The following is a 20,475-nucleotide window of genomic DNA, read 5'->3' on the forward strand; positions in this document are numbered from 1 at the left end:
GTATACAGCACTCAGCGAGACCTCTAACTGTCCCTCCCGCACTCCCCTGCGACCTGGGCGGTGACACCACTGAGCACCAGGTCTACTACCTTGGGACCTTGGGATGGTGCAGTGGACGAGGTAAGTATTCCTGTGTGGTACAAGCGCCGACTTGGACTGTTCGCAGAATGCGAAGGGGCACATACAGCGACGAATCGAGATCCATGTCAGGGTTCACACGTCGTCGTTGTCTTACGTTACTGTGATTTTCTCGTCCATGAGGTCACTGGACGATAGATAGCGCGGTAATGCACATACCAACTGCAAGGCTTCCAATTTTTTGAAAGAAAGTCACCAGCCCATATCCGCAGTATATCTTCTGAAGATACTTGTTAAAATCTGGAATGACTTTGTGCATCAAAGAACATGGGTGCGTCCCAAATGATGCTGCTATGAAGGGCAATATAAAGCAGGCAAGCTCATGTACTGATGAAGACAAGGGACTTTTGTCCAATATAGCCCCTCGAAAATATAGATGCTGCATCTCTTTCAAGGTCTTGGCATGTCGGTCCATTTCATCATACCACTTGTCCTCACTCTACCTCGTATGTGAATTCCTACAGAGCACACGAAGTCTTGTGTCACGATATTCTTGACCGCGGTGTCAACATACTGCACATTGTATGAAAATTCCTGCATTGTAATAGTGCTGTTGCCCTATGGTATGTCACTACGGCCCACCGAAGCAGGTGGGGGACCGCTTGAGGTTTTCTGCCCGGCGCGAATTTGATCCAGCGACGAGCTCGTGACACTGGCATTGCCAACAGACTCCGGGAGGGACTGAGCATCCACATTGTCGGTGGACATGGTTGTGTGTAGGAGTGCTGCAAGCTTCCATGAATGACTATCACATCGGGGAATTTGCATCTTTCTGGTATGGGTCTTATGAGCGATTGTAAGTCATTACAAGATATAACATATATAGAAGGTGTAGAAGGCTTGTAGTCACGAGTATAATCAAAGGTAAGACTATGCAGCCTTTGCCAAGAACAATAAGCATTGTGAAAGGTCGGAGTTCTTCCAGGACTCAGGCAGGATGATAGCTCTTGTGTGTCCTGTAAGACCTTACATTTCACCACCAGGTGCGACAGCATCCATTCGAGTGCAGCAAATCACAGTCATATCACTAGCCCCAGTACTCACCACCATATCGGACATGAGATACCCAAGTCAACAAATATATTCAACCATACCAATGCCAACTGTTCCAAATATACGCACATACACTGAATCACCCCAATCCACCGCAAAAACTGCCAGACCACCAGTGCGACCAATGACCATCGAATATTCGCATGCACACGTGCTAGGGATACCCTGGCACCGGATTTGCTGAAAGCCATGATGGGTCACGGCCAAATATGGGCGATGAGGGAGGAAACTGTTGCGCATGTCCGCAGACACTGTGAGCGACCATTAAAATCTGTGGAGAATGAGATGTGAATATGGTAGTCAAACACGGCATCCATCCCCTTCACACAACAACATGGGAGTACCCACGGAGCTTCTCAGCTCAAGGATGATGAATATAGGCACACAAATATCTCCCCATACATTGACACAGACAAACATGTCCGTGGAGCACCATACAGCTCGGGAGTCACATCACAACATGCAGGAGGTGGTGAGTGGAGAAGAAGAGAGACGATACACAGAAGGACGGATGCGCCGAAAGTTCAACATGCGTTGTCGCAATCTGAGATCGGGTTATTGTACGGCGCATTTATAATACGTGCATGGTCTTATTTCTCTTGTGTTAATTGTCTCTTTTGTTAACTCATCGAATGTCTTGTCTCTCAAGATTACGAGACAAGATCACCTAGAATACTTATACTGTGTATGAAGTAGGGAATGCTCCAGAGTCTTACACCTGGAGCATTCCGCGTACGTCTTCGTCTTCTCATGTATCCCACTGATTACTTACAAATCCGTGCAGTGACCCGTGTGTCACTGCAGGTATGAATACAGAGTCTTACACCTGGAGCATTCCGCTGACCCGCGTGTCACTGCAGCTCCGCTCTCCGGTCTCGTCCCTCACCCAGTCGTACCGCTGTGCTTCTACGGCTTCGGCCGTTCCCCGTTGCGTCTCATATGCTCATAGGTTATGAGCCCCGGCCTTAACGGCTGAGGTGTCTCTTGTTCTTGCGCGCGTACTGGTATTTTATGAAATATTTCTCTCATTATCAACAGACTGTTACTCTTGCACGTAGCGCATATTCTTTCGCTTCGCGAACACTACGACTTCAACAGGGATACGAAGTCGAAGATCTGACAGATCTCCCTCCCTATCAAACCGATTCGCCATTCGCTCATCTTGTTCGGATTGACTTTGACACCCTCACGTACATATCTCCCACTGTGACTGCTCAAATTCAAATCCCATTGCCCATCATGTCCACGACCGTTGCCAAGGAATTTTCCGAGGTACCAAAGCTTGCGTCCGACGGCTCGAACTACCGCATATGGCTCGGCCGCGTCGAACGTGCTGCAGGTGCTTGCGAAGCAGAAGATCTGCTCCAGCATGCAGCGGACACTTCCTCGGCTGCAAATTTGAAGCTGAACAAGCAGATGCTCAACGCGATCACGGCGAAATTCCCAGACTCACTTTTCAAGAAGTACCTCACCATCACCGAGGTCTATCTTGTGATGTCCGGCTTGAAAACGGAGTTTGGCATGTCCACCGCTGCTTCCGAGGCATGGACGGAGGCGAAGCTCTTCTCGCTTCGCTGCACGGATGAGCGCAAGGTCCGCCATCATCTAGATCAGCTTTCAGAGCTGAAGGACAAGCTTTCCGAGATGAACGTACGGATTGAGGACAGGACTTACATCAATGCTATCACCACCTCGATCCCTCGATCCTTTGCTCCTGTTGTCACGGCCATTGCCACAGCCACCGACATCTACAACTCGACCTTGGCCACCGGTGCCACGCTTCGCGTTGTGACCTCTGTGGAAATCATCAAGGCACTTCGAGCAGAAGCGGACTCGCGTGCCGTACTCAAATCCACTGACAAAAGCACCACGGCTGGTGCTGCTGTTGTCAACGGACGTGGTGGAATGCGAGGACGTGGACGCAGTGGCTATCGAGGACGTGGTGGAAACTCAAGCAAGAGTGGCACTCACCGTTCAGAGGAGGACTTGACATGCTTCAAGTGTGGTGGCAAAGGGCATCGCGCCCCGGAATGCGCGTCGAAAAAGCAGTTCTATCAGCGGCCCAAGAAGTCAGAGGCCGCATCTACTAGCTCAGGCATGAGCGAGGGCAAGGTGAAGGCAGACGCAAAGCCCAAGGACAGTGTGACGAAGGAATCGTCTGCATCTGTGGCCACTGTGACCCCTGCATCGTCAGCGCACATTGAAGAGGCCTGGAGTGCCTGCGCGACATTTACTCCTCTCTGTGAAGAGGAGATTGTTATAGATTGCTCAGATTTAGCTGCCCAGGAGGAGATCCGAATTTCAGATGCACAGCATGCTTTTGTCGGCTTCGTTGAATCCGGACGCCACGTTGACATTTTTGACTCGGGTGCCTCGCGGCATATGACGCCGCATCTTGACCGCCTCTCAAATTTTCGTGCAACTGCGCCGCACCCCATTCGTGCCGCAAACTCGGAGGTCTTCTATTCGCATGGCGAAGGAGACATGTTGATGCACTTGCCCTTCGAGAATGGGGGCAAGCACATTCGGCTTAAACAGGTCCTGCACGCACCCGCCATGCATGCAACCTTAATTTCTATAGGTCTTATTGAGGCCGCAGGATTCAAGTGGCTCAGCAAGGACGGTGAACTCACGCTTTTCAATCGGCATGATGATGTAATCGCCTATATTCCGCGTGAGGAAAACTTATACAGGATTTTCTATGACACATCCCAGACTTCGGTCACTACTGCACACGTCACACTCTCACTTTTCGAAATCCACAAGCGGCTTGGTCACGTCAACTATGGTTACATCAAGGCTATGCTGCACCAGAACTGCCTTACCGGTATCGCGCTCGACCCACACAACAGCGAAAAGGTCGAGTGCAAGACCTGTCTTGTCGCGAAGGCTCGTCGCGCACCCATATCCTCCGCACGCCAGTCCCCACTTGCCGAGAAATTTGGCGAACACGTCCACATGGATATCTGGGGGCCCGCGACTATCTTCACCATTGACCGCTGCAAGTACGTCTTGATGATCGTCGACGATGCAACACGATGGCTCGAGATGCCGCTCATGCGCGTCAAGTCTGAGGCATTTGGAAAATACGTTGTCTTCGAGGCACGTCTCCAGACGCAGGACGGAGTGCATGTGAAGGTTGTACAGTCGGATCGTGGCGGCGAGTTTCTATCTGCAGATATGGATGCTCATCTAGAACGTGCTGGAACGATTCGCAAACTGACAGTGCACGACACACCTGAGCACAATGGTGTCGCTGAACGCACACACCTTACAGTATTTAACAGTGTGCGCGCTGCGCTCGCTGGGTCTGGTCTCCCGAAATGGCTCTGGGGTGAAGCCCTGGCCTACGTCGTCTATGTTTACAACCGGACAGCTCGCCATGCACTCCAAGGTCGGTCGCCATTTGAGGCACGCTATGGGCATGCACCGGATGTCTCAAACTTACACGAGTGGGGGAGTATTGTTTTCGTTACTGTTGCGACAGACTCGAAGTTTGACGCCCAAGGGCGTGAGGCACGCTGGGTAGGCCTGGACTGGACATCAAATGGCCACCGCATTTATTGGCCAAAAGAGCGGAAGATTTCTGTGGAGCGAAACATTGTTTTTAGCTCAGAGTCTCCACGCATCGAAGGGGAGCAAGATTTTGACATAGGACCTACTTCAAGGATTCCCGACGACGCTCCGCCTCCCGTTAAATGTCCACGCCATACCCCTGAACCCGAGCGCTCACCATCACTTGAGCCTGGTGAGATTCACGAGCCTCAGGACCCTCATATCATCCAGGGGAAACGCAAGCGCACGCCAAGTGCCAAGCTCCGTGACATAGCATCTGGACGAGCTGAGGGTGCACTCACCGAGATCACAATTGACCAGAGTGAGGAATGCGAAGTCCTCGCATATTCCGTGGGTTCTGCGGCATCTGATGCACTAGGTTTTGATCCGCGCTCCATTGCAGAAGCCAAGCATCGCCCAGATTGGCCAAAGTGGCAAGAAGCAATGCACGACGAAATCCGGCGGCTGGAGTCAAGGAAAGCGTGGGTATACGCAGATCCACCGCCGCGTTCATCAGGCCACAACATTGTTGGCTCGAAATGGGTATTTCGCACGAAGCGAGATGCCCGCGGCGAGGTCACCGGCTACCGTGCACGCCTGGTTGCTCAAGGTTACACACAAGTCGAGGGCGTCGATTATTTCTCGGATGACACCTATGCCGCGGTCAGCAAGCTCGCTTCTATTCGCGTCATCCTCTCGGTCGCCGCTCGCAATAGCTGGCACACACATCAAGTCGATGTCAAGAGCGCATACCTCTACGGCAAGCTGCAGGAGGACGAGAAAATTTATATGCGCCCTCCCCCTGACATCGAACTCGAAGGCTTGACACCTGGTAAAATCTTGTTGCTCCTGGTCGTGCTCTACGGACTCCACCAGTCGGGACGGCGCTGGTATGTCCGTCTCCGCAAGATCCTCGAGGGTTTTAAGCTCATGCAGCTTGAGCATGACCATGCCGTATTCTATCAGCACCACCCTGATGGTGAAATATCCATTATATTCCTTCACGTCGACGACATGACGCTCGTCTGCTCGCTGCTCACTAACCTGCTTCGCCTCAAGGAGATGATCAAGTCCGAACTCGAAATCACGGACAACGGTGAGCTGCACTGGCTCCTCGGCATTGAAGTCCGGCGCAACCTCGAGAAGCACACGATCGCGCTCTCGCAGCGCGCATACATCGAGTCGATCGTTGCACGCTATGGGTTCTCGGATGCGAAGTCTCTCTCCCAGCCTATGGATCCTCACGTCAAGCTCTCCATCGACCAGTGTCCTGTCTCCACTGCCGAATATGCCGCTATGCGAGACAAGCCTTATCTCGAGGCATTGGGAGCACTACAGTATGTCTCTGTCGCCACTCGTCCTGACATCACTTTTGCTGTTGGATAACTCACGCAATTCGGTCACAATCCTGGCATCGCGCACTGGAATGCCTTGAAGCGCGTCTACCAGTACCTCAAAGGGACAGCAGATGTCTGGCTTGTGCTCGGTGGCTCGGAGGATAACGATATTGTAGGCTACTCCGATGCTGACGGCATGAGCACGGAAGGGCGCTGCGCTATCTCGGGCTACGTGTTTATGCTCAACGGCGGCGCCGTCTCATGGTCCTCGAAGCGCCAGGGCCTCGTCACTCTCTCAACGACTGAGGCTGAATACGTCGCATTGACGCACGCAAGCAAGGAAGCCATCTGGCTTCGCTCGTTCATCAAGGAACTCTTTGGTGAACCTGAACAGTCTCTTCCTCTCCGTTCCGACAATCAGTCAGCTATCGCACTTGCAAAGGATGACCGCTTCCATGCACGAACAAAGCACATCGACATACGATTTCATTTTATTCGCTATGCCATTGCTGAAGGCAAGATCTCGCTGTCGTACTGTCCAATGGAGGACATGACAGCGGACATCCTGACGAAAGCGCTGCCATCAATGAAGTGCAAACACTTCGCGTCGTCGATGGGACTTGCGAAGGTTTGAAGGGGAGTGTCGCAATCTGAGATCGGGTTATTGTACGGCGCGTTTATAATACGTGCATGGTCTTATTTCTCTTGTGTTAATTGTCTCTTTTGTTAACTCATCGAATGTCTTGTCTCTCAAGATTACGAGACAAGATCACCTAGAATACTTATACTGTGTATGAAGTAGAGAATGCTCCAGAGTCTTACACCTGGAGCATTCCGCGTACGTCTTCGTCTTCTCATGTATCCCACTGATTACTTACAAATCCGTGCAGTGACCCGTGTGTCACTGCAGGTATGAATACAGAGTCTTACACCTGGAGCATTCCGCTGACCCGCGTGTCACTACAGCTCCGCTCTCCGGTCTCGTCCCTCACCCAGTCGTACCGCTGCGCTTCTACGGCTTCGGCCGTTCCCCGTTGCGTCTCATACGCTCATATGCGTACCGATCACTTTAGGGCCAGTAGCAGGAACTCGTATGATAGCTATGATAGGGCATAGGGGAAAGGCACGGCGCGTCGCATTATCAGCTATCTCTTGTCCAGAGGAGTCAAGGTGGGAACACTCTGACAAGACGTTGCAAGCCGAACATCAAGCTGGGCTGCGGCCAGGAAGGTGTTACAAGACGTGTAGAATGCAGAGTAGCTCCGAAGATCGAAACAGAACAGCAATGGCCTGTGCGCATGCTCTGGGCATAGTTATACCATAGCGACGAAGACCCACAAGATGTGTACCAGCACGACACGTCGATTGTAAGCTCTTACACGCGGTTACAAACTCGCATCACACTTGGTCACGCTTGTCAGCGCTGCAAGCTCAAACAAGATCCAGGCGAATTCCCCGATGCAACTGGTCAATAAATCGTCCTGATGGGTAGACCAAGTGAGCATCACCGCAGCAAGGCCGTAGTAGTGGCAGCTGATCTGTGATCACGTACGACAAGCAGATGTAGTCTTCCCTAGATTTGAGTTTGATCATATTTTGCCTATTGATGACATGTTATGCAAGGAGACATACCTTAATCATGTATCAGTATTATGCCCACACCATTGAAATGGAGACAACCAAAATGAGGAGTGATAATAATATTTCGGTGGTTTGAGGTTCCAGGTTTGATAAGTAGGGTCCATATGCATAGGGTGATAGAGCAGGTCAAAAGCAGTACACTTACTGCCTGCACAGCAAAATGAGCAAGGAAAGAGGGATGGGTGGGAATGCACATCTATCATGCAATGTGGCGACGTTGGCCGAACGTGCCCTCACTGTCCTTCGAGTTCTCCGACGTAAGAGGACTCTAAGAGCTTGGGGCAAGGCTGGCATTAGAAGATTCTTATGACAACGAAGACGAGGTGCACCTGAGAATGTAAGCAACTGCGCCTCGGGCTACGAGTGGAAGAGGATAGAAATTGGCTTAACTACATAGAAGCCTGTTGAGCTCCTTATATACTGTAAACTAAAAGACTAGAAACTACCAGACTGTTCTCGAGACATTGTCCTTACTAATCCTAACCCTACGGACCTTTCCCGGACCTTTCCGTAGATGCCGGATTGCTAATCCGCACCTCCAACACACCCCCTCAATTCGGCATCTCCAAAATTCATCGGCTATCCATACTTGGAAATCCTGTACCTCGCTATATGCTGTGAGAGCCCTATGCTCATGATAAGAGAGCCTCCTGCTACCATCTCGCCAGATTCTTCGACCACGACAGCAGAGCCAATGCTTCATTCCCAAGGTACCTCCCTTGATTCCCACGGTAACCCTAACCCTTCAAAATGCAACGTCTCGCAAATCAAAGGCAACCGACGCCTTCTCGGCCTTTGCCAAATTCTTTTCGTTGTACCTGCCCGGTAAGTGACAATCACGAGCAATGTGACCACGCTTTCCGCAATTGTAACATTCCGCGTTACGATTTCGATTGTCACGTTCTTTCTGCGCGAATAATGCCATATTCTCGACTTCTTTTTCATCGTCCGCTTTAGGCAATCCTCTGCGTCGTCCTTCTTCATCGACTAGAGCACCTGTCACATCTGCTATCTTCAGATCACCCTTGGTGGCTGTGAGTGTGCCCGCGATATTAGAGTAGTCTTCATGTAGATTGAATATAAGGACATCAGTAACATCTTCGTCTTCGAGCGCAACTCCAATGCCCTTCAACTTCGCTGCCAAATCGGTAATGCCGCTGATGTAATCCCGGATCGGACACTTGGGATCATGCACGAAATTGTAGAATTGACGCTTGAGGGCGATTCGGTTCGTGTGGCTATTTTTCTCGTAGACTGCTGCCAATGCTTTCCATGCCGCCGGTCCATCCACGCAATCACGAATGTAGCCGTACTGGCTCGGATCGACTGTGAGCCCGATCAGTGTGAGTCCATCTTCCGCTTTCTTCGGCCAGTCTCCCAACTTGTCTTCAGCAGGCTTCGACACCTTTCCACTCACAACGTCCCAGCACGCGTTGTGCCGCATGACCATGGAAACTGCAAATTTCCAGTCATAGTAATTATCTCCCGTGAGGGTCGGGAGCTTGACATGGGGATTTAGCGATGCCATCTCGCATGATAAGATCGAGTGATAAGATATGAGGGAGAGATTAGATATGAACTAGTGTGAGCGCGGGGCTCATAACCTGTAAGCAACTGCGCCTCGGGCTACGAGTGGAAGAGGATAGAAATTGGCTTAACTACATAGAAGCCTGTTGAGCTCCTTATATACTGTAAACTAAAAGACTAGAAACTACCAGACTGTTCTCGAGACATTGTCCTTACTAATCCTAACCCTACGGACCTTTCCGTAGATGCCGGATTGCTAATCCGCACCTCCAACAGAGAAGCATTAGCATGACAGATTATTGTCTGCAAGAGCACATACGACGACATGTTCAGGCGATCCTCTACATTGCTGCCAGTGAGGCCCCCCTGCTCATCACTTAATACTAGGTAGCATATTGTTGAGGAAAATGATGTTAAATGGGTAATCAGACCCTACGTACGTACCAATGACAGCCACGAACTCTGAAACCGCCCGTCCTGGACAATGCATCAGGAAAACCCAACTTTTTCTTAGGGACCTATTTAAACTTTTGGGTCCGACAACCCTTATTTAAGTCCATAAGTGTTGAAATAAGTCTCAATAAGTCGAATTTCAGACACTCAGGGAATATGCCTTAGGCCCTTTTTGTCCTTATTTCCTTAAATAAGGACCATAAGTCCATTTAAGTTATATAAGTGTCCTCTTAAGGAAAAGTGGGGTTTTCCTGATGTGAAATTAACATGGCGGCGAATATAAAGAATGGTGAGGACGCGCTAACATCTTGAGGTCATGTTTAACCTTCGTTGTTATCTCCTTCATCCTGCAAGTCGTGCATGGACCTTTAGGTAACGTCCGTATTGTGATGGCCGTACAAAAGAGTCTATGACGTTCCTGCGCAGCTAACTCTCTCCGTAGCACGTTTTTCTGCATTGGTGAGCCTCACTTTGTTCCTCAGCGCGTCGAACTGAGACTGCATGTCTTGGAAGTTTCCATTGGTGGACTCGCTGAGAGACACCAACATTGCCTCATTCTGCCGCACCGAGCCTGCACATCATTGGGAGCTATGGCTGCAGGTGGGTTCTGGCATCGTGGCGGTTGACACGACAGGCAATGGTGGCTCATCACCAGCCGCAACAGGCAGATAGCAGAGATGGAATTGTCTTAAAAGCACCTTTCTGAGCTTCTTGGTGTGCACTCGACAGATAGTTTTTCCGACAACAGGATATGTTCGGCCTGAGACGCCAGCGTCACAGGCTACTAGTTGCCATACATGAAAGGTGATCGGAGGATGCCAACTGTCCTCCGAGTGACAAGTTATTGCAGTTAATCTTTTGTCCACCGGTGCAGTGCGATGGACAGTTGATGTTTATTAAGACAATTGCATCTCTGCAATCCACCTCCATTGATAGGTTTTCCGAGGCCATTGCCCGTCGTGTGATTCAACGGCTTCAAGCGGAAATTACCGGATTGAGCGATCTCGGTTCAGTGACGGATTCCGACTCATCTGCTTCCGTTTCAAGCAGGTTTTATTGTCCCTTTGTAACAGAGCACACCGTGTTATGGCCACACTCTTGGCGGTTGGATAAATAGCGTACGTGCACCACTTTTCTCTCACTCAGCACCATGCCCGAACACACCACCGCTTACTCCGCTGGTTCTTCGTCCACAGCAGTAGGAAATACCGTATCGCCATCGGATTATCTAGTCAGTGCACGAAAGTCACTTCAGCTACGGGGGGTCAATTGTTACCCGGGTGAGTCGTCACTTCAAGGGGAAAACTTAACTCCCAGTTGGAGCTCAGTCCGTACCACCAAAGCGGCTGCTTCTCGCGATGGGCGAGAATGCATCTGTGCGACGGGTGGCTCCTTTGGAAGGGATTTTTCTCTCGGTTTCGATCACCCCATTGTTTCATTTACAGGTTTCAGGTCTCGTGGCAGCCTTGCAGCTTCGTTTGACCAAACTTTCCCTGGTGATCCATCGCTACCATCACCGACAAAGTATTATCCTTTCCGGGACTCTCAGATTTCCAAATCTCGCGTCTGTCCTAGTCGGCGGTCGGTCCCCGGTAACCGCATGAATGGCGTCAAGGGTTCCCAGCCGAAGGCTCGTTGGCTTGCTAGCCTGGTGACGGGAGCCGGGAAGGATCTTTGTAAAGAGACCAAACGACTGAGTATATCCCGGAGCCCTCCTCTTCCGATCGGGTATGAACGCAGAAAGCAGGATGTTCCTCAGGTCAAGCCCTCTTATGTTACTGGCACCGAATTTCGGAAGTTTAGTCCATATGCAACTCTTCGCCAGACATGCGCAAAAGCCGAAAATACTCAGACTCCTGTGGTTGTATCCGTTGTTGAGGTTTTCGAGATGGACGATGTCGATGTTGGTGATGGGTCAAGCGAAATTGGCGAGTCCCAGCCGTGTCTATTTCCTCGGGGTTATATTCCTTCTCCTCTTAACCCATGGAAGCATGTCTTTCCTCACTGCACTCCTGATGGTAGTCGTAGCCCGCGCAAGAACAGTATTGTGAAGAGGTTAGTCTCTATCACTTATGCAAGCAGTCGGAGTGCTGATGACTCCAGCAGCAAATATAGCCCTAAGGGTTCCAAGTTTGATCACGAACCTCCCCTGATCCAGATTCTCTTTCGATCCAGGTTTCCCAAAAGTGGCTGTCGAAGAAGCAACAGCCGACTATGTTACGACATTTTGTAGATGTCACAAGTGGACCGTACTCATACACTGTTGCTCCGCATCGAGGGCAACCTAAATGCTTTACATAGATCATCTTTGGTCACTATGATTCTGAACGGATGCAACAAAGGACCGAGGATCTACGTCTGTCGACGTGGCTGTATGTAAGGATGTTGCAAGCTGCCTCCGAAGGACGGATCATGAGTCACTAGTTGCGCATGATCATGGTACTCAGCTCGTTGTAGTTAAGCATGGAGCAGAACTTACGTTCCAGCGACATCAGAGTAGGGTTCACCGCAAGTTGTCCCTCGTAGGACACGGATGTCCTGAAGCAGAGTGTCCACTACTTGCGGAGGCTACATACCTCGCTTTCATGTCTACCGCCATGAAGAGAACTACAGTAATCCAATTGGGATAACAAAATTGTGGTACTTCTAGATAGTAAATGCGATGCATATAGAAAGCGGTCAGAGCGTAATACGGACATACTGAGGCACGAAGGTTTCAAGCAGAGTATCTAAACTTGCCTTTGGGCGACTACTCCGACGACGATGACGACGATGGGAGTGGCCGCGACCGCGGGGGCGATTGGTCCAGTGAAATGAGGGAGCCCTGCAGCTGGCAGCATGAATATCCTCCAGGTGACATTCCTTCCCCTCTGAATGCACGGGAGCATACTATTCCTCCACGCTGCATCCCAAACGATGGCCGCAGCATAAGACATAGTCATGCATACAAGCGGACCATGAACAACAATGGTCGGAGGAAGTGTCATTGTCTGTGTATGGAGGCGCTGCACCGTGTGACAACTCCAATATACTTACCAACGATGGCTGTCAAGGCAATAACTTGGCGAAGCCTCACTGATTCAGGTACTTGCATTTCTATGCATATATTGCGGCATACGTGAGCACGGCCGACTACGTCATGATGCTACATGGACGTCATGAATTACCGCTAGATGTACCCGCGAAGTATTCATGGATGTAGGTCGTCCAAAGAGCACCGGTGTCTCATAGATTGGGAGTCATAGTAATACATCTTACTTGTGTTCATACAGCCCTCAGTCACACAGCGAATCTTCACCCTCAAAATATGTTGTACGCCCTCGCAAGAGGAAGGCGTTCCGCGGGCGGGACGTCGGCGAGGACACCGTCCGCGTGGACATCGTAGCTCTCGGGGTCGACCTTCATAACCGGCGTGGCGAAGTTCCATTTCATATCTTTCTTTGTGACGTTACGGCAATTCTTCACCGCCTCGGCGCGCTTCGACAGGCCATAGGATGCGATGACACCAGACGTGACTGAAATCTCCGAGACGAAGGAGATGGAATTAAGCGCTGCGGATGCAGGGTACGAGCCCCACATCGGTCGTCCGATGAACGGCTGGACCGTAGGGATAGACGCGTTTGCATCGCCCATCTGCGTGGCAGAGTCAGCGCTCGCCTGTCTGGTCAGTCGCACGGAATACGCTTACCTGCGCCCAGGCGATGACCCCAGACTTGAGCACCATTTCCGGCTTGGACCCGAAGTTTTCCGGCTTCCACAGCACAAGGTCCGCGAGCGCCCCCACAGCGACCTGCCCCACCAGGTGGCCGATCCCATGTGTGATCGCTCTGACTCGTCGTGTGAGCACCAGCGCTATCCCACGACAATAAAAGGAGACACGACTCACGGATTGATTGTGTACTTAGAGATGTAGCGCTTAACACGGGAGTTGTCCCGACCCTCCTCGTCGCCCAGAAGCGTCAGCGGACCTCTGCATTCCCGCATCTTGCTGGCGGTCCGCCACGTCCGGGTGATGACCTCGCCCACACGCCCCATCGCCTGCGAGTCAGAGCTGATCATGGAGATCGCACCGGTGTCGTGCAGGACGTCTTCGGCTGCCACCGTCTCTGCTCGGATACGTGACTCGGCGAACGCCAAGTCTTCGGGTATTGATCTGTCCAGGTGGTGGCAAACCATGAGCATCTGTGAAAAGAAGCTCAGATGAAGAATAAGAGATCAGGCGGTGGCACGCTCACGTCTAAATGCTCATCCAGCGTGTTCTTGGTGTAAGGTCGTGTGGGATTCGTTGATGAAGGAAGCACGTTGTCCAGCCCACAAACGACGATGATATCAGGAGCGTGTCCACCACCTGTGAGTCCGATAAGATAACGAAGGCATGTTGCATAAGGAGTCTTTACCAGCTCCCTCTGTATGGTAGGTATGGATGGTGCGGTTCCCAAAAGCAGCGATTGTACCTTATTATTCTTTGTCAGGACCAAAAAAAACACGAGCATGAGAACGTGCTCACTTTCGACAAATCCACTTTCGTTGAGTGTATCTGTATGAATGTTGACCTAATGCATGAAAATCAGCCAGTGGCGTCGCGGAACGGGTTGATAGCATGCCGACCTGCACGTCGTATTTATCACCGACGTCCAAGCAGTTCATGATCGCCGAAGGCGTCGAGCCCCAATCTTCATGCAACTTCAGACCAGCGGCACCAGCCTTGACCACCTCCTCAAGCGCGGTCGGTCCCGAGTCGTTCCCCTTGCCCGTGAACGCAAAATTCATCGGCATTCCGTCCGTCGCTGCAAGCATCTGTCTCATGTAGAACGGACTGGGCGTACAGGTAGTTGCATTCGTGCCAGAGCTCGGGCCTGTACCTCCGCCGATCATAGTGGTGACACCCGAAGCGAGCGCTTCAGTCACTTGCTGTGGACAGATGTAGTGTATGTGAGCGTCGATGGCGCCGGCAGTGACGATTAACTTTTCGCCTGCGATGACCTCGGTCGACGATCCGATGACGAGGTTTTGGTGGACGCCTGCCATGACGTCGGGATTTCCAGCCTTCCCGATGCCGACTATGACACCATTCCTGACACCGATGTCAGCCTGGAAAAAATGTCAACGTATTTTCTACTGCCATTTTACATGATAGATTACCTTGTAAATGCCCGTCCAATCCACTATGAGAGCGTTGGTAATGACAAGGTCCAGAGAATATGCGGCGGAACGATCGGTCGATTGCCCCATGCCTTCACGGATCGTTTTGCCTATGATTAACGGATGAGTCTAAATCGCTGAAGTTCGGCATTATTCCCTACCTCCGCCAAACTTGACTTCATCTCCGTAGAATGTCTAAATCGAATGCGTTAGAATCAATAAGTTTATGAAGTGCAAAGTCAATACCTCGTCCCGTTCAACCTCAATCCAGAGGGCAGTATCTCCGAGTCTTACTTTATCACCAACGGTAGGTCCGAACATGGAGGCATAAGCCTCTCTGGTCATGTTCGTATCCACCGTCACCTCGAGTGCGCCTGGCTCCGGCACATGTCCGAATCCTTTCTGCACTAAGTTTCTTACTATCTCTTCAGTTCTAGTAGGATCAACGACGCCGCTTGCAAGACGATTCCCGCCCGATATGACCCTGTTACCCGCTATTGCGCAAAGTGTGACCGTCTTCGTGTCACCGGGCTCAAAGCGGACAGCGGTGCCTGCCGCTATGTCAAGACGCTTGCCATAAGCCTTGCCTCGGTCAAATGATAGAGCACGGTTGGTCTCGATAAAATGATAATGGGAGCCAATCTAAAAACACAGGGTCATTCGCATTCTGGCACGAACCTCGCATAATATATTGGATACCGACTTGTATGGGACGGTCGCCGTTGTTCGTCACCCGAAGCCGTACTCTGTCGCGCTTCCTATTGATGATGATAGGGTCTTTCTTGAGGACAACCGCTCCAGGCGCCTTGTCACGAGCATACTCGGATGGATCAATGGACGGGAACGCATCGTCCTGTGGAACTGGAAGAAAGGAACCGTACAGTGCAGCTGAAAGGTCTCCAGAATCCGTGCAGATGGGCTCGTGGACGGTCACCAGGAATACGCTGAGCGACGCTCATGAGCAGATTAGACGAGTCGCTGGGATGAGACCCACCCGTCCAGAAACGTCCCTTCCACCTGTATCTCATGGAGCAGAATAGGAACTCCGGGAAGAACATGCTTCCTGCCCAGTAGCGTCTTGCCATGTTGCATCAACTCTGCGACTGAATGTCTGCCATCTCTGATCCGCTCCTGGAGCTGGGAGGCGATAAGAGCAGTCGCTTCTGTCAGATTCAGCTGCAGCCCTCGCGCAAGGCGTTTCTGTGCCAGGAACCCAGCCTAATAACAATATGGTAGGTCACTGCTGTGAGAAGTCACGGTAAAGATATCACTCAACTTGGTGCAACAATAGCTTAGCTTCCTCCCTTGGAGAAATGCGCATGTCGACCGATCACAGCGTCTCTGCCACTAATGCAGGAGATAAATCACTGTCGCCGAAGTCTGACAACACAAATTCGAAGGAGTGACACAGAGGACGAGCTGTGAAGACCGTGTTTAGTGGAGAGATAAGACTGCCTCCGCCGCAGTTGCTCACTAGTTCGCGCACGATGAGATCTGGGGACTCGTGCTGATGGCGCCGCTCGCTTGCTGTTCGTTCACCTTCGCTCTTACTCTCATTCAGCACCGAGCCTCCTCTGTTCCCCACTTGACACCAACGTGCTGGTATAACCCTCGTCTTATGGGCGCCCTGTGACAGTTCTGCGTGTCCGTGGCCGCCAGGTACAACATAATCTTGACACGACATCTGCTGGACTGAAACGTACACCTCGCCTGACTGACCAGTTGTCCGAAATTCGCAGCTGCGGTGTTGGGCCTGAGGCCTGAGGTCTGAGGTCTGAGGCTTCGTATCTCTGGTATGCTGGTCATGGGAATGCTATCTCCTGCTTGTCTCCTGCGCGTGTAATCCGGGTCACTCCATGGGGCTCCTATGTTGTCGCATGTCTATCACGTTGCTATCTCTCTTGCAGATTTAAAGCATCCTGACTCGTCTTGGGTGCCGAATCGACATAATGTGAGGTGGGCTCTCGAATCAAATGATCCAAAGGGACTTGATCATCATCCGAGTTGCGGCCTTCCCGTAAGTGATGTGTCTCTTCCGCTGCAGATTTCGCGCGGCCCGAACATACGTGCGATACATTTGGGATGTCACAGTGGACTGCTCGGGACGGAACACAGCGGCGTGTGTTCAACGTGTCGACGCCTGCGGAGTGGAGGCGCAGTCTCGGCACCGCCTGCTACTTCCAAGAAAGGCAAATCTCTCACGTGCTTTTCATTATGGCCATAACAATTGCTTTGCCCCGGAGCGCAGCCATTGTATCCGTTCTCCGTCACATCACCGCCCCTTGTTCTTCAAGTTGTTCCCTCATCCTCATCAGCAGCGACGGTCATCATCGCTCCTTTTCTCTCACCCCTTCACCGTCGTTGCATGTCTTGCTCCCTCGTATCCCCTCCGACCTCAGCCTCCACCCCGACCCGCAAGCGTACGATGTCGTTTTCCGCACCTTCGCCTAACAAACTTGCGCGTACTCCGCTGCGCCGCACGGGCTCCTACTTGTCGTTGCAGGATATGGATGCTGCGGTGGAAACACCACTATATGGCCGTAATGGCCCTCAGCGTTATTCTTCGCCGCCCTGTGCCTCTTCGACAGACTGCTCGCACGTGGTACCATACACACGCACTCTGCGACACTACAAGGAGCAGCGAGAGAAGCGGAAGAACATGCTCCATCGCGCAGCGGTGTTGATGTCCAAGCCTTCATCCACATCCTCCGCTGTCTCAATTACACCCTCAGGAGTAACGATGCCCGCCGCTCGCACAAACTCTCCACTGTCACCAATACAGTGCGTACGCCCCGCCCGCGCATCATTCCCACGCTCTAAACCCGAGCCCGACCTCTACCGCATGGCGATTACCACCCGAATGCGCATGTCCCCTGAGGGCCAGAAAATACTGCACATGGGTCCTCGCCTTGCCTTCTCGATACACACAGCCACGAGAGAGCTCGAGAGTCTAGTTGCTACTGAACGTGAGTTCGACACCAATGCGGTCATGTCGAACGGTGAAAGCCTACTAAGCAATTCTTGGGTGGTTGTGCCAGGGGAGGACTGGGAGATGATCGATGAATGCACGTAGGATTTGGAGATGCATCGAGGGCTGAGTAGCTTTGGAGACGATGAAGAATACAGGATTATCGCATCTGGCTTGTCGAAGATGCGATGGTTCGCACGGGCACAGGAGCGCGCTTGTATTGGATGGAGTCATATGTTTCCCTTGCAATTGGATGGTAGGAAGATTAGTAACCTCTTCCCCATCCCCTGACTTATTACTTTCCACCCTTGCCTACTCCACCTTTTAATACGACCAGCGCTCTGTAACGGGCATACGGAATAGGTACGATTCTGGGACATTGTTGTACGCTAGCTGTAAAACACTGGATGTAGCTATCATATCGAACACCGCACCGTTTTTCTTGGCATCCTCCTTGTGTGATGATCATTGCATGGATTGGCAACAAGGTGCTATGACGGAGACATCAAACCCACCGGTAGCTAGTACCTCGCTCGCGTCTTTCTGTGACCTCCAGGCACATGCTTTGCATCTTCGCAGCCTTCGCTTCTACCGTCAGCATCGCAGCAATTCCAGATGAAGTTCTCGGGCCAGGCTCTTCGTTTGGCTGGAGTGTCCATAGGGCCGTGGCAGTCTTCGTCCCAATCGACGAAACTATCCTCGTCGACCTCCAAATCGCCTATCCAACCAACGTTAGCCGGTGCTACCATAGAGGACGCAAGTACTTGTGAAAGCCTGTACCTGAATGGTATCTGCATTCCCCAGTCCTCCTTCGCGTACTTGCGTCGTACTCCTCTTCGCAATGCATGCAGACCTCCCACCTCGGCAAGACTTCCACCGCAGCCCTCTTCTTCGGCTTCTTCGTGGCAACTAGCTTCTGCATCATAGCTGCTTCGACTGCTGGAGCGCTATCTACCAGTTCCTTAACGATCGCGCGTAGGCGATCCTCTGGCACGTTGTCGATCGCAACGCGTAGCTGCTCGCGTCCTGTATCCTCAAGAGCAGGCGGTACCTGAACCTCGTCCGACAAGGACGAGCCATTTTCAGAACCGGATTCAGACGCGGTGTCCGACACGTTGGTCAGATCAATCACAGCGTCCGCCATCCACTGAATGTTGTGCTCTACGTGCCTATGCCAACGTTCAGGCAGTCGTTGTTAGTACATTCATGAAAAGAAACTCCGAAGAACAGTGCAAACTCACAATTGAACGTGAATTGCAAAATGCACAGCTTGTTGTCGAGGTTCTGCCAGAGTTCAACGCTCAACGCTCAACGCTGCTCAACACGCGACGCGAATACCGCGTCACGGTACTACTCTGAGTCGCGTAAATCTGAGATCTGTAAACGTAACAGGTTACAGCAACTTGTGGGTGAGCGGCGCTGCATTCGCACGCCATGTCCGATTCCCTAGTCCCCCCACATATATTCAAAGCGTCGATTTCTGCGAGAGCGACATGTGATAAGGTAGTAGTCATAAGAATAGTTTACAAGAAAATCCCGTAGTCAAGCCATTTTAGGGTTTAGGATGGTAATTACTGCAAGCGCGAAACGCAAGATGGCAGTAGTGTACAAATGGCGGGGAAAAAAATAAACGTAGGTAGCGCGGATTACAAGCAGTAGCACAGGCTCATATACAATAGAGACTATTTAGATGAATGATGAAACTTCCGCGCGCGGGACAACAGCCCTAATCTCCTGGGGCCCATCATACAGATGCGCTATGGTGACGAGTTCGAAACCTGTCTGCCACTAATAAAGTTGCAATATGCAGACCTTGTAGGGAACTCAAATAACAGGACAGAAGAGCTGGGCAACACAGCTAGAGTCCAGAAGTGAGTCACTAAGTAATATTGAGGACAAAGTACTCTACTCACCTAGAGTCCAGAAGTGAGTCACTGAGGACTCAGAGTGGACTCTAGGGGGTTTATATCTACCTAGAGTGTGGCTATACAAACCTGTGAGTAACACAGGATTGTGGTTATGAACATAGGCAGGCATAGCTATGCATAGCTTCTACATAGCAGTGCATAGCGCAGCCTGATCAATAGGTATCTAGGTGTACAGCATCTTGCATTGCTTTGAGTCTAGACACTTAAGAGACTGATGGATTATCTAATCTAACACTCCCCCTTAATCCAACGAGTCTTCCCTCTTCAACAGAATGCAAGAGCTCCACATACCTCCCCCTGAACCCACTCATTCCACTACATCCCAATGTTCCTCGTCGCACGATTTAGACTTGAATGGATGTTCGGCTTCCATCTCGCTGTCACGCAGCATCATAGATGCAAGGTCGTCCAACTCATCGAACTGCTGAGTGGTGAAGTGCAGTGAGTGTCGCCGAATGTGAGCACGAGGTGGCATAGCCGGGTGAACAAGCATGTGATGAGTCGGTTGATTGGATGCCGGAATGGTAATGCGTTCCAATTCGATGTCGAGCGGGGGTGGTGCTGGCCAGATACGGGTGATGGCATAATAAAAAGAAAGAAGGAGAATGGCAGGGAAGAGCGCCCCTGCAGTAATAAGAAGGGCAATGGCGAAGGTTTTCATAGTGGTGGAAGGGGCAAAGAGATGATTTGAACCGCAGCAGTGAGAGTGGTATATGTGGCAGACAGATGATCC

The 20,475-nt window shown here is 51.4% G+C and overlaps 7 protein-coding genes across 7 annotated transcripts; 3 read left to right on the forward strand and 4 right to left on the reverse strand.

Annotated features, from left to right (window-relative positions):
• Positions 1-2,430: 2,430 nt before the first annotated feature.
• On the forward strand, positions 2,431-6,717 carry SCP_1300360 (hypothetical protein; the record flags this gene model as incomplete). The annotated part of the gene is made up of 2 exons (XM_027763334.1): positions 2,431-6,123; positions 6,196-6,717. 2 exons carry the CDS (start codon positions 2,431-2,433, stop codon positions 6,715-6,717), a joined length of 4,215 nt encoding a protein of 1,404 aa, XP_027619135.1.
• A 1,752-nt stretch (positions 6,718-8,469) lies between these two features.
• On the reverse strand, positions 8,470-9,252 carry SCP_1300370 (hypothetical protein; the record flags this gene model as incomplete). Its single annotated transcript, XM_027763335.1, has 1 exon — positions 8,470-9,252. One exon carries the CDS (start codon positions 9,250-9,252, stop codon positions 8,470-8,472), a length of 783 nt encoding a protein of 260 aa, XP_027619136.1.
• Positions 9,253-11,304: 2,052 nt separating this feature from the next.
• SCP_1300380 (hypothetical protein) lies at positions 11,305-11,937 on the forward strand (the record flags this gene model as incomplete). Its single annotated transcript, XM_027763336.1, has 2 exons — positions 11,305-11,759; positions 11,811-11,937. The coding sequence occupies 2 exons, from the start codon at positions 11,305-11,307 to the stop codon at positions 11,935-11,937; spliced, it is 582 nt and encodes a 193-aa protein (XP_027619137.1).
• A 1,067-nt stretch (positions 11,938-13,004) lies between these two features.
• SCP_1300390 (Urease) lies at positions 13,005-16,167 on the reverse strand (the record flags this gene model as incomplete). The annotated part of the gene is made up of 13 exons (XM_027763337.1): positions 13,005-13,337; positions 13,393-13,531; positions 13,591-13,886; positions 13,940-14,052; positions 14,102-14,158; positions 14,212-14,257; positions 14,313-14,795; positions 14,847-14,956; positions 15,008-15,041; positions 15,093-15,488; positions 15,550-15,790; positions 15,841-16,064; positions 16,123-16,167. The coding sequence occupies 13 exons, from the start codon at positions 16,165-16,167 to the stop codon at positions 13,005-13,007; spliced, it is 2,517 nt and encodes an 838-aa protein (XP_027619138.1).
• A 1,044-nt stretch (positions 16,168-17,211) lies between these two features.
• SCP_1300400 (hypothetical protein) lies at positions 17,212-17,919 on the forward strand (the record flags this gene model as incomplete). The annotated part of the gene is made up of 2 exons (XM_027763338.1): positions 17,212-17,812; positions 17,885-17,919. 2 exons carry the CDS (start codon positions 17,212-17,214, stop codon positions 17,917-17,919), a joined length of 636 nt encoding a protein of 211 aa, XP_027619139.1.
• A 416-nt stretch (positions 17,920-18,335) lies between these two features.
• Positions 18,336-18,958, reverse strand: SCP_1300410 (hypothetical protein; the record flags this gene model as incomplete). Its single annotated transcript, XM_027763339.1, has 2 exons — positions 18,336-18,532; positions 18,595-18,958. The coding sequence occupies 2 exons, from the start codon at positions 18,956-18,958 to the stop codon at positions 18,336-18,338; spliced, it is 561 nt and encodes a 186-aa protein (XP_027619140.1).
• Positions 18,959-20,049: 1,091 nt separating this feature from the next.
• Positions 20,050-20,403, reverse strand: SCP_1300420 (hypothetical protein; the record flags this gene model as incomplete). The annotated part of the gene is made up of 1 exon (XM_027763340.1): positions 20,050-20,403. One exon carries the CDS (start codon positions 20,401-20,403, stop codon positions 20,050-20,052), a length of 354 nt encoding a protein of 117 aa, XP_027619141.1.
• Between the last annotated feature and the right edge of the window lie 72 nt (positions 20,404-20,475).

Source organism: Sparassis crispa (genome assembly GCF_003851025.1).
Source record: "Sparassis crispa DNA, contig_000012F, whole genome shotgun sequence".
In the NCBI taxonomy this organism is placed as follows: domain Eukaryota; kingdom Fungi; phylum Basidiomycota; class Agaricomycetes; order Polyporales; family Sparassidaceae; genus Sparassis; species Sparassis crispa.